Genomic DNA, 15,495 nt, shown 5'->3' with positions numbered 1-15,495 from the left:
GGGCCTCATTAACACCAACGTCTATCTCTCAGGGTAATCGGTAATTCGAACGGCCTGGAGCCGATGCAAATTCTCTTTAATCGTACAAATCATCCTTGACGATGCATTACACCGGACATAATTATGATAATTTTATTAACCGCGATCATCGTACATTTTCAATCAGCTCAATAAATCTGATTAATGTTCCCCTACTTTAAAGTTGTTTGCTTCTAATTACATTGAACGAACGCAAGATCACGAACCGAGTTTCCAAGAACCGCGAGCTAACAACTGATTAAATAAAGATAAGATTGCTTCCTCTTTATCGCTTATCTCGTCGTTTAACAAAAATGAAGAAAAGGTAAAAAATAAATGTTCGATTTCCCAGTAATAATTGTAAGTAATTTATTCTCATATAATCCGGCTACAGTATTGAATGAAACTGTACGAAAAGTTTGAGGATATCAGTAATTGTGCAATTATGTACGGTATACCGTTGCAGTCGGACGGACGTCGATAAGAAAAAGGAAAATACGTAGGAGTATAAATAACGTGTCACTTAATCGAGTACATACACTTGCGACGTATAAACAAATGAGAATGACAATAGACTATATAAATTTGTATAAATTACGCGCGTAGCGATAGATTAGGAATAATCGTACTGAATGTACGCGCTCTCAGCGATAATTGCAACTGTCCATCGAAATTATCTTACTTTAATAGCCGTTACGATAATTTCATGCGCGTTTAATATTGTACGTATATATATATATAATATATTATGCATATTACAAATAATATCGACGACACGCGTATACATGTGTGTGAGTGCGCCTTGCTCCTTTATTTCCGCGCAAGGACTAGAGTGAAGCATGAGAGGAGGACGATTAAAACGAAGCTGGGAACGAAGCCAGTTATGGTTCCGCTTCCATTCCAACAGACGTCTAGGTTGCAGTGCTTGAGGACCGGGTTGAATCTTTGCTTCAGATACTGCCAGTCGCAGAGACCTACGTCGCAACCGTCGAACATGACCAGCTTCTCCGCCAAGTAAAACATCACTTTGTTTGGTTCTCGGGTGTCGTCGCATCTGGGAATTAAAATAGAAACATTTTCCTGAACGAACGCGTCTCCACTCGTGGTTCATCGCTTCTCCAGACGATTCTTATTGAACGTCGGCATCGCTTGAAAATTTAGCTCACTTGTAAAGTACAGCGACTAGATTGGCAGCGAATGACGACATGAAGGAGGTTCGCCAATGACGTTTCGCCATTTCCTTGTAATTGAACGCGGTCGGCTCCATTTGATCCTTATTGATGTTTAACGTGGTCAACAAGTTCTGCAGACTTATGATATCGCTGAAGTAGAACACGCCTCTGGGTCGGATCTCATCTGCCTGCGTCGCTTTCCTGTGACACGAAGCACGACGACGTTTATCGCCAATCGATGTGGTAAGTATAGAATTTATTGTGAAACAGGATGTAGGTAGAACAGGAAGAATGGGATTGATTATGGGGCGAGATTACCAAAAATGATTCAGCATGTCCTGCAGAAGCGTGCATCCTAGCTGAGCGTTGATTGCGCATCCGTATCCGGCTTTGTGGTAATAGTTGAGATCCTCGCGATACTCAAGCACACGAAGTTCCTCTTTGCTGAAGACGGCGCACCAAGGAGAAAGCTGCGTGACCGTCCACGCTTTTGCGTAACGGCACATATCGTACATCGTCAGGATCGATTCTGAAAAATTGCATCAGCAGAGATCATCAGTCATTGACGTTAAGACGAAGATGCTTGAAATATACCTTTGGAGATGTCGTACAGAAATCCGAGACGTCGACTGACGTTGCTTATCAAATTTTGAAACTGCACTTCTCCTTCGAACGCGATTACCTCGTTGGAAGTGTTGCTACGCCCGCCTTCCCATGCGTTGCACGTTTTGTACAACTGAATAAAAAAAAAAAAGATTATCTTCCCTCTATTTAAATAAGTTCAATTCGGTACTCACTGTGAGCAAGGTGTCATTTACAGGGACGTCCTCCGCCTCCACCGCGTCTCTATTTCCGAACAATCCTTCCATGAAGGACTCCATGCTGTCTCGAGCGTCGGTAGACTTGAACTGAAAGCGTCTCGACGTTTAGAGATAAATCTAGCAGCTTTCAAATTTTTTTCCAATTTTCGTTGCGCCGCACGTACCACGTAATTCTCCGTTAGGTAACTCCGGTCGCTGCTCGTTTCAAGAAGCTGTGGAAAATTGCTTTGCAATCGTCTCGCCAGCAATTTCATATCCTCGACGCCCTGCGGTGTCAAAACTTCCGCCCTCTCGGCTGCGAGATAGGCGCCCGGCTTCCATTTTTTCAAATTTTCTAAATCCCTATTGCACATGCGACCGTCTGCAAAAAAATAAATTAAAATAATTTAATTCGTTCTTCTATTACGTTTTTTAAAATCGATATATTAAATGTCTGCTGTATTTGCTTCATCTGCACAGAAACCGAACTTTCATGATAAGACGCGTTGTACACCGAAATATCTGTAGACCCATTTATGCGTGTAATCAATAAAACTAGAGCTAACTAGGGCCAACTACTGGAAACATAACTATAGATCGGCATATGAGACAAAGCGTGGCGAAGATCGATACGTAAAAGTGTCAATGACCTGAATTACCGGCGAACTGGTTCACCGGCGTTCGCCATAGCAGGCGGAACATTTTTCTCGGAACCTAAGCGATGAATAACGCCAGTTGGACACGCTCCGCTTCTACTTTTACGTTTCGGTTCAATTGTACTCACTGTTTCGCGTCTCGTGATTGTTAATGATCTGATCCTGGAGCTCCGTGAGCTTCACCATTTCGCTGATCTCGTCTTTCGTGGGACACTGAGTGCCGTGCGTGGCGAACATCCAAATTTGCCTCGGACGGCATCCTGTCAAATAGAAATGTCGATTAATGTAATTTCGCTTATTCTCTTTTAATCTTTACCTGAAGCACTTACTAGGTACTTCTTGGAACCGAGTTTTGCCGCCGTGGACAAAATGGTAGGCAGTCTTCGTAGCCATGTACAGATACGGATCGTCCTCGTCCGCGAAGCAATAGTCCACGTCACGCGCATAAACGTGACTTATTAAAAAAATCAGGAAGAACAGCGACGCGTTCATTTTAAAACCTGTCGAGTCTGCAACGCGAAGAGAAACGTCTCGTTAAATTTTTTCCTGCCGTTTGCCTTGTCACTATTTTTTTTACTCGCGTAAAAAGGGGAGAAATGTAACGGCTCTGCGGCGCGAAATTCTTGTCAGGATTCATAAAACGCTTTTTGCGTTCATTGAAGTACGGGCAGCAGCAGTAAACCTACATTTTCCTGTGCTGATGTCACGTGCTACTTTACCAGCTTCACGAATCGCGACGAACTAGACGTATGTACGTAAAATAGACGTTACGTAACTTGGTTATTTATTCTATTTTTCATGGTTAAACGCTGGAAAAAAACGCACCGTGATTTGTCCTCCATCGCAGCCTTAAGGCTTACGTAATCGATAAATCCACACGCGTGACTCTAATGTAATCTTCAAATTATACTTAAGTACATATTTAATATTTATTCAAAGGTCTATTAAGTACAATTTGAAGACTCGTCATCTTCACGATTTTTCAAAAAATAATCTTCACGTTTGCCTAGGCTTGATTATTCACGTTTGTAATGCCTGCGCGAGAAGTTGCACGTGCACCAAGGTGAAGGATAAACGGGAAACATGGACGTGAATGTGAAAGCCAAGACGTGCTCACGCATTACGCGGACCGACAGTCGTATTGCATAATTCCTAAGCTGGAAACAGGTTCCGCTAAAGGCCTAGTTGCAACTTTTTAAGGAGCGCAACGTTTGTTCTCCTTTTATCAAACTTTACACCTGACGCTGCTAATTACATAGCCGCAGTTAGCAGATCTCGAAGTATAGGATATGAATTATATTAAGTTTCATTTTTAATAGCCACATCATTTATTTCTCTGAACGTAGACGAATAAAATGTGCTTTCATTAAGGGTCCATGAGGGCGGGATGATGTTAAAAGAGCAATTCAAAGATTAAGTAAGGTTGACGATAACGTAATTGCCTGGTGGCTCGATTAGCGAAGCCTTCTTTCAGTCTAATAAGTCTACTTGGCCTACTTATTGCTAATGTCTTGTGTCCGCAAGTGGCGAACGTCGCTTAAGCCTGGTACCGATCTGATTCTTCCGTCAAATCTCGTGACATTAAATATTACAATTCTGCATTATAATTTCGATTTGAAAGCTGCGTTTGTAATCAAATATCGGTGCGCATAGATACGCTCGTTTGCTAGCGATCGACTCTAACTCAATTACCAATTGTACCTGGTCATTCGATTGCTGAATCATTCTAGAAGAATGAACAAAACAGTCCGTCCCACGCGATAAACAATGCAACGGACAGTAGTTCGTATTTGATAATTGAGAACAAAAGTAGGACGTAAACGTTACGCTCGACGATCTCGACTAGTACGTTCCACCGGTTTAATTATTCATAGACAGGCACACGCGTCTATTTATTCAAATGAAATTCCTCGTAGATGTGTAAGCGACGTTTTATTAAAACCTGAATGAAATAAATTTCATACCTCCCCTCACCCTGTGTTTCATCCGCGCCGCTTTCACGACCTGCCTCAAATACCTTTTACTGAGTATGAAATATTTTATTACGTTGCGTTTTTCATCTCAGACCGCAAGAATCATCTTTGTGATCTTATCGCAAAATAAATACGTCCAGCGTACATAAAAGTACCCTGGACTTCTGGGTAATGGAAACGGAATTTGATGCAATTCACATCGAGCAAAAATAATAGAAACATGCTGCTAAGCGTAAAAAATTTCATTTTCGTCGAGGAAATTACCGCAATCTCTGTAGCCGGTGTTTTAAACTTCACGCCCTGTTTAGGCGCATCAAATCGGACGCGGGTACGTGAGCAGAAAAGGTCGCGAGGAAAGTCTCAATCGGCGGTGTGTCGTACTTTTCACTTTTCTTTGATCCGCAGAACGCCTTGCCCTCCTCTTGTTCAAAACTAGGTTCTATAAATGTTTCATAAACATTTCGACACAATCAATCGTTCTCGGAAGCCTACGGTCGTCTCCTCCTCACTGCGTCCCAGTTGCAAATAGTATAGAAACTATAGTTGGCGATCGTTTTTTTTTACAATTGACAGAATTAGAGAGTCTTATATGCGAAAAAACGGCAGGATTCGATTTAAACAGTCCCAGTTAGGAATTTCTACGAAGTATTCTGGCGATTTCAACGACTCCCGTACACTGGCACTATGTCACCGCTGACAATCTCAAGCAAACTGCGAAAAGAGCGTCGTGCACCGGTTTGTCGATCGCGGACCACCTCTCGAGGCGGCAGCTTGTATGCCACTGCCGCCGTAAGGTCGTCGAGCTTCGTTGCTTCTGCCTCTCTATATATACCGTGTAAAAGTCGTATAGTTGCTACGACCAGTACCCGCGGAATCGCGTGATACTGTTCCACCGTAGCCTCTGATCCTTCACCGGACCAACCGTTTCATGCGTTCTAGAAAATCGCGGTAGTTCGTTACTTTGAGCACGCGCGATCGATAAAGAAAGAGTTGGGGTTGCGAGGCCCCCATGGTTACGTTTAAATGCCTGGTTGTAATATTCGTTGAGTCCATTGAGGGGCCATTGATTTCTGGAACTGTAGGGTGCGGATACTTTCGACCGTACCTTAATAAACTATACAATTCGAATAATGGTTATAATATTTTTTTTATACATGATTCATCGTGTCATTTAAGTACCGTGGCCGTACCGTGATCACTATTCGTCACGGTAGGTCAGGTGCCACTGACATAAGGTCGTCAAGCTCCGTTGCTTCCCATCTGTACAGCCTATGCCATTTTATACTCTGTTAAAACCAAGGAATGATTCCTATAGCGAACAAACAGCCGGATCTTTTTACAATATTTTTATTTTCCGATAAAAATTGTATAACGCTGTTACATGTTTGAATATTCTTATATAACCGAGGTAATTTTTAAACAGATACGACGAAATCGAATAATGGTAAATTTTCAATACTGATAATTGTATATGCACAGTTGAAATGTTGTATGCACAGTTGCGAACAATCGTTCATCACGCCAGCTTATATGACAGTAATATAAGGTCGTCTGGCTTCGTTGCCTCGGACACGTGTATTACTACACGCGCGCGGGTCGTCAAGACTGTAATTTCTTCCATATGATTCCTGACAAAAGCACATCTGATACGGTGCTCGTAATCACTCGGACAGAATCGTTCTTACCATTATGTGATTTCATCGCCTCCTGTTGTTTTCTTTTTTATGCGACTCTTGAGGCGATCGATGACCCGTCGAAAGAACCGGTGCACCGGCGTCACTTCGAACAGAAATCTGTGTCGCAGCTGAACGCGAATTCCATTTTCTTTTTCAAGTACTCCCAATCGCAGACACCCGCCTCGCAACCATCATAATCGAGAGGTTTCTCGTTCAAATAGAACCTCACCTTGTTCCCAGAATCGCACCTGGAAAAGATATGAATAAAAAGCACGAGGCGAGGAATCAAATTATAATTTACGAAAAACATACTTGTAAAAGATTGCAGCGAGATTCGCAGCGAACGGTACGAGATGAGACGTGTTCCAGGTTCTATTTCTCATGTTCTCGAAATTGTTGGCTTTAAGAGGTGTCGCATCCTCCGCAATGCCCATTGCTGTGAGGAGCAGCTGGATCCCGGAACTGTGAGCGAAATAAAAGATACCTCGCGGCTCCTCCGAGTCCCCGTTCTCAAGTTTCCTAAAATGTCAGGGATATATGTTAAGTTCTTCAGTTAAGTAAGTTAAGTTAAATTCGTTAAGCATCGCTTACACGAAGTGATTAAACATGTTCTGCAATGGTGGACAGCCGACAGCTCTGCTCAGGTTTCGACCATAACTAGCGTGATAGTAATAATGAAGATCCATCTTGTACTCGATTACTTTTAACTCATCTGCTGTGAAAGCTGTGCACCAGGGAGATTTCTTCCCGATGTACCAGGCGCTCTCAAAAGCGCAAGCATTGTGCATGAGCAGAACGTCGTCTAAACAATTAATTAATTAATTAGCGTCTACAAATGCGAAGGTAGATTCTTAAATCTGCAGGAATACCAGAATTAAGATTTTCCTTAAAACCGAGTCGTCGGCTGACATTATGAACTACTTGAGTGAACTGTGATGTATTTAAAAACTTGTCCACTTCATCGTCTTCATTGTTAGATTGTTCCGCCCATGCCTTGCAATTCTTGTAAAGCTAAAAATGATTTAGAAAAATTGTAAGTTTTTTCAAACATTGATCAAATTAATTTTCTTACGGACTGTCAATAAATAGTCTTCAGAACTCGGTATCACTTCCGTGTTACCAATGGTCACGTTGCCAAAGAGACCGTTGATGAAACGTTCCATGCTGAGAACCGTACGCTGGGTATCCGTCGATCTGAACTATAATTAAAATTAAAATGAATAAATCCAATACGAGAATCCAGCAGGAAGATTTTGTAGAATATCTTAGAACTTACTTTGTATCCATCTTCCAAGATTTCATCCGGACGAGATCGCAGGAGTTCAGGGAAATAGTTTTTGAACCGCCTAGCGAGCGACAGTAAATCCTCTTCACCTTGCTTCGTTAAATACTTTTTATTTGATTTGCGAACGCTCGGATCCAGCTCCCACGATTCTAATTCTCTCAGGTCACTACTGCACAAGCTACCGCCTGGCGCGCGACAGATTAAATTATTCAACAGATAAATAATCCTCTTCAACTTCGTACTTACGCCCGTGTTTCTTGTGATTTTTAATAATGCTCTCTTGAAGATCCGGCAAGTCATTTTTCATACTCTTTATTTCCTTCTTAGTCGGATAACGTGTCCCGTGTCTCGCTAGCATCCAGATTTGCACTGGCTCGCAGTCTTTCAAAAGCAACACGCTCTTTACAACTTATAATTGTATTAAATCATTATTACTTACTTGGCACTGTGACGTTTTTAATCAAACCATGCTCGTTTTCATAAGCCGTGAGTGTAGAATAATACAAATAGGGATTCTCGTCATCGTGATAACAGTAATCGCTCAAAACTATTCGATTATTTATGCACACTAGTGCTAAGATCGCGAAGATTTTTGTATGCAACATTTTCTTTTCTTAACCAATGCTGTCTGAAATTCGAGACGACGTGTCTTAAGGAAACTGTGCGCACGATTCCATAAAGCTGTTACGCGTGATGATGAGAGACTAGTTCGAGCACCGTTACTCACCTGCGATCGACTGCTGAAAGCGCTATTAATGCGCCGTTCTCGTCTTTTATACAGAACTATCAAGCCTGTGTTTGACACTTGACTGAATTCGATGAAAGACGCTTGTGACATGTTTATTAGAATTGCTAATAAGAACTGAAAGAAAAAGAGAGAGAAGAGCTATCATACAATGTAATAACCGTTCCTTGGAAGTAGGTGATTATATATTGACAATTATACATATAATGTATATATATACATTGATGATTTGATAATGTATTATCTCCATGAAATTGATGAGTTATCGATATCACGTGTTTTCGAAAAAGATTAGAAATGAGTATCATTGAACGTTGGGAAAATCTGATAGTAATTGAAAAGAATCAGGCATTATTAATTGCGATTTATTAAGTTTTATGATACAGCGTTTCATGTATTATCTCCATGAAATTGATGAGTTATCGATATCACGTGTTTTCGAAAAAGATTAGAAATGAGTATCATTGAACGTTGGGAAAATCTGATAGTAATTGAAAAGAATCAGGCATTATTAATTGCGATTTATTAAGTTTTATGATACAGCGTTTCTTTACATATCTTTGAAATAGATAAGATATAATCGTAAACTAATTTGCTAAAGGCCATGAATCATTTTAATAAACATGACTCATGACTTTGACGTATTCGTAGACCTGAGCCGTTTCTTTTCTCGGTTGAATTTCGAACCAGAATCCATTTATCGGCATAAAATTCATCTTAGTTTTATCAAAAACTAAAGGTATAGTCGTCTTCGGACAAGGGATGATGTTACACCTGGCAAACACGTGGAACAGGAGCACCTTCACTTCTAATAGAGCGAAGCGGTTTCCTATACACATCCTCGGACCTAAACCGAACGTCAGAAGGCTGTTGGGATCGAGATCCTTCTTGGCCTGGCCCAAAAATCGATTCGGATCGAACTTATCTGGGTTCTTGAAATACTTCTCGTCGCGTTGAATGCCGTAAATCGGGAACTGAACGCAGTCTCCCTTCTTGACGACGAACGGTTTCGCACCTGGCAAAGCTGGTGGCAGTTCGAATCTCTCGCTGCAAATTCTGTCGGTGAACGGTTGTACGGGATACATTCTAGTCGTCTCGTTCACCACAGCGTCCAAATACTCCATACCCATGAGAGCGTCGTAAGTGACGTCACCATGCTCCAACAAAACTCGATCGATCTCTTCCTGTAACTTCTTTTGTATCTCTTGATTCACGCCGAGCTCGTAAGCGGCGAAAGACATGGTAGTTGCGACGGGATCGAAACCAGCGAGGAAAAAGATAAACCCTTGAGCTGTTATATCCGCCGTCGTCATGCTCTTTCCTGGACCCAATTTTTTTCTACTCTCCATCATCGTTTGGATCACATCCGGCCGGTTTATGCCTCGTTCTTCTCTGGTTTTTATATTGTTATCAATCATGTCTATGAAGAACTTCTCTATCTTCGATTCGACTATCCTCAAATTCAATAAATTGCTTAACCATGGTAAATTTCTTATAATGAAGAATTTTATCAACTTATTCATGTCTAAGTTATTCAGCGACTTTCCACAAGTGTAGAACTCGTTGTTTTCGTCTTTCATGGAGTCTATATCGATACCGAAGGCGCACGTGGCGATAATGTCGGTCGCGTATCTACTGAACACGTCCTTGAGCTCTAATTCTGTCTGATCTGTCTCCGGCAAACTTGTCAGATTCTCTCCGTATTTTTTCGCACAGTCGTTCATTAGACCGAACATGGTTTTCAATTTGCTGGACGTAAACACTGGGCTCATCGTGTTTCTCACTTCCTTCCATTTCTCATCTTTGAGGAAGAACAGATTCTTGCTGAACAGAGAATCGGTCTTGTCGAGTAAGAACGTGCGATGGTTTACGAAATGGTCGAAATTTTTCACGCTAATGGACTTGATCAGTTCAATGTCGCGGATGACGATGGTCGGAAAAGAGAAATCATAGAAGACGATGTATTTTGCGTCCTTATTGGTATTGTAAGTCTCCTTAACAACGTCGACGAAGGTAGCACGTTGGAGGAATACTTTCCAGGTGCTTCCAAAGATCGGGACGCCCTTGCTACGAGGTATTCCGTGTTTCTCGAACACGTCTTCTCGTGTGAAGTAATAATACGCTGCCACAGCTATAGCACCAAGTGCTAAAATAATGGACAACGAGTCCATCGTTAATTCTTTATAATTTACTTTTCTTCTCTCTTTCAATTTCGCTTCTCGAAAATTGAATTAGAGTTCCACTTTGTTAGATTATTTTTTATTCAGCATTCATGTGCGTTGCGCCGGAGAATTCTGAAAGCAAACTAATATAAACATGATCTGCGTTGTAGAATGACTCGCATTAAAAATGGAGAAAAGTAGGGAGTATCATTCGTATAAAATGCTGAATTGGTAGAGTATGTACTTAAAAGGAGACTTATCAATAACAAATATTGCTATCTTCATGTTCGCAAATAGCTGCGCAATATTTTCAAAAGGAGATATACATGTATGTGTATATTAACACGTTCCGTGCCAAGCCATTTTTGCCTGACTTGTCGTTCAGGCCATTTGATATTTTGACTAAAGATCGATATATTATCATTAAATGTAATTATTAATTATTGTATACATAACAATTAAATAAACTTATGTGTTTTGTTCTTTACTGCATCTTGTATAATGCTTCATTTTTTAGGTAGAAATATAGTTTACAGAATTATATTTGTATTAAAATATATGTTTTCAGCGCATTAAATAAATATGACTGCGTGTACCACCGGTGGTACACGTGGCCTGACGATCAAGTTTACCGTGTACCACCGGTGGTACACGTGGCACGGAACGTGTTAACTTATGTTTCATATCAGTTTGTTATATCGGGCAGGCTACTCACTAATAACGCAATGAATAAAACTGAAAGTCATTGAACACTTATGTGAATTTTGAATTATTTCACTAATATATATGTACATCCGGTCCTCTGCACTCCCTAATTTCCTATCCCTATTCCTATTCTTTATACCTATATCTCGTAAAAGACGAGACACTTTATACACACCAGTCCGTCATTGCTAAGTTATCGCTCTCGAGATTAGGAGTTCGGCAAAAAACCTGTTACTCCCCCGCAGAGTAGACCGCAGAAAAAACGTAAATGTTTGACGGTCCACAACTTTGCAATAAATAACTATAAACAGATGAAACTTCCGACCTTTGGAGCAGAACAGCCTCGCCTTAAAAATGCCATTTGATTCATCTTGATACAACGTCCGCTTCCGGAGATATCGTCGTCGTGTGAAGACGATCATAATTTCTCGGCGCCTATCATTGCCCTTCTCGCAAATTGACTGAGTCCCGGAACTGCCCCAAACTCCCAACAAACGATCTAGACGCCCAGCAGATATAGCGTAACTAGGTCACTGTGCCAGACGCTGGGCCTAAACTTTAGAAGCGTAGATCTTCGAAACGGACTGAGATGTCGGGATAAATCAAAAGCGATCTCTTTCGTCTTTATTTTCTCTATTAATTCAGAGGGTTCTCAATCAAAAATTCAATCACCCTATTAGTGGTTAATAATAATGAAACTAGAAATCAGTAGCAGGAGCATACGTCTATCATCGTGCAGAATCATTTGCGTGGTGTAACAGGGGATGATTCCCGATCTCAAGATTTGAGGACTGATTATTTGATTAAGGATCATGAAATAAAAATGTCAATAACAATTTATATTCGAAACAGTCTTAAATGCGATTTCAATAAGAAATAATAGAAAGTGTCAGGGCTATTTTGCAAAGATGACAAAAGGATTACATAGTAAAAGAATTTCGCAGTAAATTCGCAATAAATTTTATTATTTCGTTCATTTCCTATGTGTGCGTTAGGATTGTTTAATCTGCAGTTATGTGATAGTATTACTTTTTTATATTATACATATATTTGAAAGACTCCTCGCAGGATTCAGTAAAGATAACCGCAACTGTTTTACTTGGGGCTATTATCGTCAATTCACATCCTTGTTTGTGAGGACCTTGGTTGAACGTTGAACCAGAACCCATTTTTCGACATCATATTGGACGTTTTTGTACTGAAGACTATTGGTATTTGCGTCTTGGCGCAGGGCTTCAAGCTGCACATCGCAAACACGTGGAACAGAAGAACCTTTGTCTCGAGCAAAGCGAATCGATTCCCTATGCACATCCTTGGGCCCAAACCAAACGTCAAATAGGTAGCCGGGTTAAGTTCTCTTTTCCCGTCACCCATGAACCGCTCTGGCTCGAACTTTTCCGGGTTCGGGTAGTACCTCTCGTCACGGTGAATACCGTAAACGGGTACCTGCACGTAACTTCCCTTCTCCAGGACGTACGGCTTCGCACCCGGCAATGTCGGAGGCAGTTCGAACCTTTGATTACAGACCCTGTCGGTCATCGGTGTTAACGGGTACTTCCTTAAAGTCTCGGTAACTAGAGCATCCAAGTATTTCATGCCCATCAGAGCTTCGTACGTGACTTCACCGTTGCATTTATCCAAAACTTCGTCGATCTCTTCGTGCAATCTTCTTTGAATCTCCTCGTTGATACCGATCTCGTAAGCGGCGAAGCACATGGCAGTGGAGACGGGATCGAAACCGGCGAGGAAGAAGATGAATAGATGTGCGGTCAGATCGAGCACCGTCATTTTTTTCCCCGGCTCTAATTTCTCCTTATTTGTCTCCAGTAAGGACTGAATGAAATCTGGTCGGCTGACACGATTCTCTTCTCTGTTCCTTATACTTTCCGTAATCACGTCTACGAAGAACTTCTCCATTTTCGGCTCGACAAATCTTAGTTTCATCAAGTTAGCCAACCATGGTATGTTTCTCAAAAAGAAGAATTTTAACAACCTAAGTCCAGAGAAGTTTTGTACATACCGGCCGTACACGTAGAACTCGTTGTCCCTATCCTTCATCGAATCTATAGCAACACCGAAGGCGCATGTGGCGATCACGTCGTTGGTGTATCTATTGAACGTGTCCTTGAGCTCTAACTCCTTTTGATCACCGGGCAAATTTGCCATGTTCTCCCCATATTTCTTTGCACAGTCACTCATCAGCCCGAACATATTTCTCAATTTGCTGCCCGTGAATGCCGGACTGACGGTGTTTCTTACTTCTTTCCATCTATCATCCTTAAGGAGGAAAAGATTCTGCGTGAATAGGGGATCGTTTTTCTCGCTGGTGAAGTTTCGATGATTCACAAACTGATCGAAATGTTTCACGGTGATGGATTTGATCAGCTCGACGTCGCGGATAACGAATGTCGGCACCCACGTATCATAGACAACGATGTATTTAGCATCCTTGTGTGTTTTGTAAATATCGTTGATCACGTCGCTGAAGCTACGGCGTTGAAAGAAGATTTCCCAAAAACTACCGAGAATGGGAATCCCTTTATTGACAGGTATCCCATATGTTTTATACTCATTTTCTTTTATGAAGTAACGATACACTGCCCAAATTATGGCGCCGATTGCCAGAGTAATAAACCACGGCTCCATCGTTAATTCGTTAACAAAATTCGTCTCTCCTATCACCTTCAGCTTGTTCCGTTTTTCTTTAAAACAGATATAAGTGAGAACAACAGTTGATTCAATTTATTTAATTACTTCTTGAATTGAGAGAGTTGCGTTAGAAATGTGATATCTCAATGAACGCTGTAGCGGAACTGAATGATATCTTCAGCAGCTTCGTGCCTGTTACATATATAAGTGGAAGTGGAAACATGGAGAACACTATGTTATCTTAGATATCCCGGAGCAGTATGTAATCCGGTTATTAACTGTTTGTTGTTTGAAAACAAGTATAAGTATGTGTATAATAGTATGTGTAAATAATGTTATCAAGAAGATAGTTAATTATCAGTATTATAAATTACTTGATTGGAAGTGACGATAGAAATGATTTAATTACAAATATAAAGGCAGTGAAACAGACTTCCTTGTAAGGAATTTTTATGTTAGTATTAATTGTGAGAAGAACCAGTTTATTCTTCCTTGCGGCGTATTTCAAGATGGACATAACTACAGTTATACTTGGCACTCTGAAGACGAGCGCATATACATATGTAATTCGTCACTTGCTAGTGTCAAGTTCTGATTGATGTCAAGGGGGAATCTTGTGATTAGTGGACACGAAACGAATAGACGGAAAAGCATTTGGTTTATTCATAGTAGAGTCCGAATACACAACAATAGGCATGAAATGTCCGAGCTTCGTATGTAAATAATGAATAATTATCCTTCTCTGCGTCCCAAAGAAATCCCATGGACGTCTGTAGAGATTGGCCACCTTTTTCTACAATCGTCACGTTTACTACGATTTTGTATCTGAAAACAATGTGACAAAGTGCATACTGGCTTGTTAATCATTATCGTTATTTTTCATAAAAAAAATCTGCAGTCTATCTGTATCATAAATAGATCGCGTATAAACAAGTTCGATATTAATTATACCTGTCGAAGTTCAATTTTCTTATTTTTTCCCTAATATCTGTAGCCACCGATTCGCAAACCTTTGGACACTCCGCTGCATCGTAAGATATATCTTCCAATTTATTAATCATCGCTGTCTTTACAATCTTATCCACGGGATCTATTTTGAACGGGTTATGCGCCATCAGACGATAAGTATTTTGATACTTCGGCATCTACCAATAAGTACGAGGAACAAAAAAAAGATTGAAGATATGAATTAACTCAAATGTCAGACAATTTCGCATTTAGCTTTGTTCTCAAGATCATATTGATAAAATCAATAGGATGATGCAAGAACCAAGCGAAGTTTACTAAAAATAGGTAATGTAATTTGTAATCGCTCTTACCTCGTGTTCATTATTGTGATTTATCAGATGGTTATCCACGTTCAATTGCGAAGGCATAATTAATTATATATGATTCACGCGAAATTAAAGATATCTGATTCGATGACTAATAACTGTTCTTGATAACGATACTCGAATTCCTGGTACCCACTCAATTCTAAGTCACTTAGGAACCAAAGTAAACAGAGTTGATTGATCAATCCTATATTTACAAGATCAATAAAACTACCACCGTAGTAATGAATATGTATTTTACAACATAATACGAATAAATCCTGTTTATACTAAAATAGTATTTGGATATTTTATCATTTTTAAAAGTTTCAGATTTTTCA

At 40.5% G+C, this 15,495-nt stretch overlaps 5 protein-coding genes across 6 annotated transcripts; all 5 read right to left on the bottom strand.

Annotated features, from left to right (window-relative positions):
• Nucleotides 1-362: 362 nt before the first annotated feature.
• On the bottom strand, nt 363-5,420 carry LOC108626162 (multiple inositol polyphosphate phosphatase 1). Of its 2 annotated transcripts, none has more exons than XM_018026674.2 (9): nt 4,884-5,420; nt 2,976-3,155; nt 2,775-2,906; nt 2,176-2,372; nt 1,988-2,098; nt 1,785-1,926; nt 1,509-1,719; nt 1,185-1,391; nt 363-1,072 (listed from the first exon to the last, which is right to left on the bottom strand). In XM_018026674.2, exons 2-9 carry the CDS (start codon nt 3,136-3,138, stop codon nt 829-831), a joined length of 1,407 nt encoding a protein of 468 aa, XP_017882163.1. In that variant the 5' UTR covers nt 3,139-3,155; nt 4,884-5,420; the 3' UTR covers nt 363-828. The 2 variants fall into 2 exon arrangements, with proteins under 2 accessions (XP_017882163.1, XP_017882164.1); XM_018026675.2 differs by having other exon boundaries at nt 5,001-5,420.
• A 550-nt stretch (nt 5,421-5,970) lies between these two features.
• LOC108626164 (multiple inositol polyphosphate phosphatase 1) lies at nt 5,971-8,409 on the bottom strand. The gene is made up of 9 exons (XM_018026676.2): nt 8,308-8,409; nt 8,020-8,208; nt 7,827-7,961; nt 7,572-7,765; nt 7,372-7,494; nt 7,165-7,306; nt 6,887-7,097; nt 6,608-6,814; nt 5,971-6,543 (listed from the first exon to the last, which is right to left on the bottom strand). The coding sequence occupies exons 2-9, from the start codon at nt 8,183-8,185 to the stop codon at nt 6,396-6,398; spliced, it is 1,326 nt and encodes a 441-aa protein (XP_017882165.1). The 5' UTR covers nt 8,186-8,208; nt 8,308-8,409; the 3' UTR covers nt 5,971-6,395.
• Nucleotides 8,410-8,829: 420 nt separating this feature from the next.
• On the bottom strand, nt 8,830-12,041 carry LOC108626160 (cytochrome P450 9e2-like). The gene is made up of 2 exons (XM_018026672.2): nt 11,368-12,041; nt 8,830-10,619 (listed from the first exon to the last, which is right to left on the bottom strand). The coding sequence occupies exon 2, from the start codon at nt 10,494-10,496 to the stop codon at nt 8,940-8,942; it is 1,557 nt and encodes a 518-aa protein (XP_017882161.1). The 5' UTR covers nt 10,497-10,619; nt 11,368-12,041; the 3' UTR covers nt 8,830-8,939.
• A 95-nt stretch (nt 12,042-12,136) lies between these two features.
• On the bottom strand, nt 12,137-14,029 carry LOC108626161 (cytochrome P450 9e2-like). The gene has a single exon (XM_018026673.2). It carries the CDS (start codon nt 13,836-13,838, stop codon nt 12,312-12,314), a length of 1,527 nt encoding a protein of 508 aa, XP_017882162.1. The 5' UTR covers nt 13,839-14,029; the 3' UTR covers nt 12,137-12,311.
• Nucleotides 14,030-14,480: 451 nt separating this feature from the next.
• Nucleotides 14,481-15,486, bottom strand: LOC108626165 (dynein light chain Tctex-type). The gene is made up of 3 exons (XM_018026677.2): nt 15,161-15,486; nt 14,793-14,986; nt 14,481-14,666 (listed from the first exon to the last, which is right to left on the bottom strand). Exons 1-3 carry the CDS (start codon nt 15,215-15,217, stop codon nt 14,501-14,503), a joined length of 417 nt encoding a protein of 138 aa, XP_017882166.1. The 5' UTR covers nt 15,218-15,486; the 3' UTR covers nt 14,481-14,500.
• Nucleotides 15,487-15,495: the final 9 nt, after the last annotated feature.

The sequence above is a fragment of the Ceratina calcarata genome, unplaced genomic scaffold (assembly GCF_001652005.2).
Source record: "Ceratina calcarata isolate Rehan_Ccalc_2016 unplaced genomic scaffold, ASM165200v1 scaffold39.2, whole genome shotgun sequence".
Taxonomy (NCBI): Eukaryota; Metazoa; Arthropoda; class Insecta; order Hymenoptera; family Apidae; genus Ceratina; species Ceratina calcarata.
This window is presented reverse-complemented; position numbering and strand designations above follow the sequence as displayed.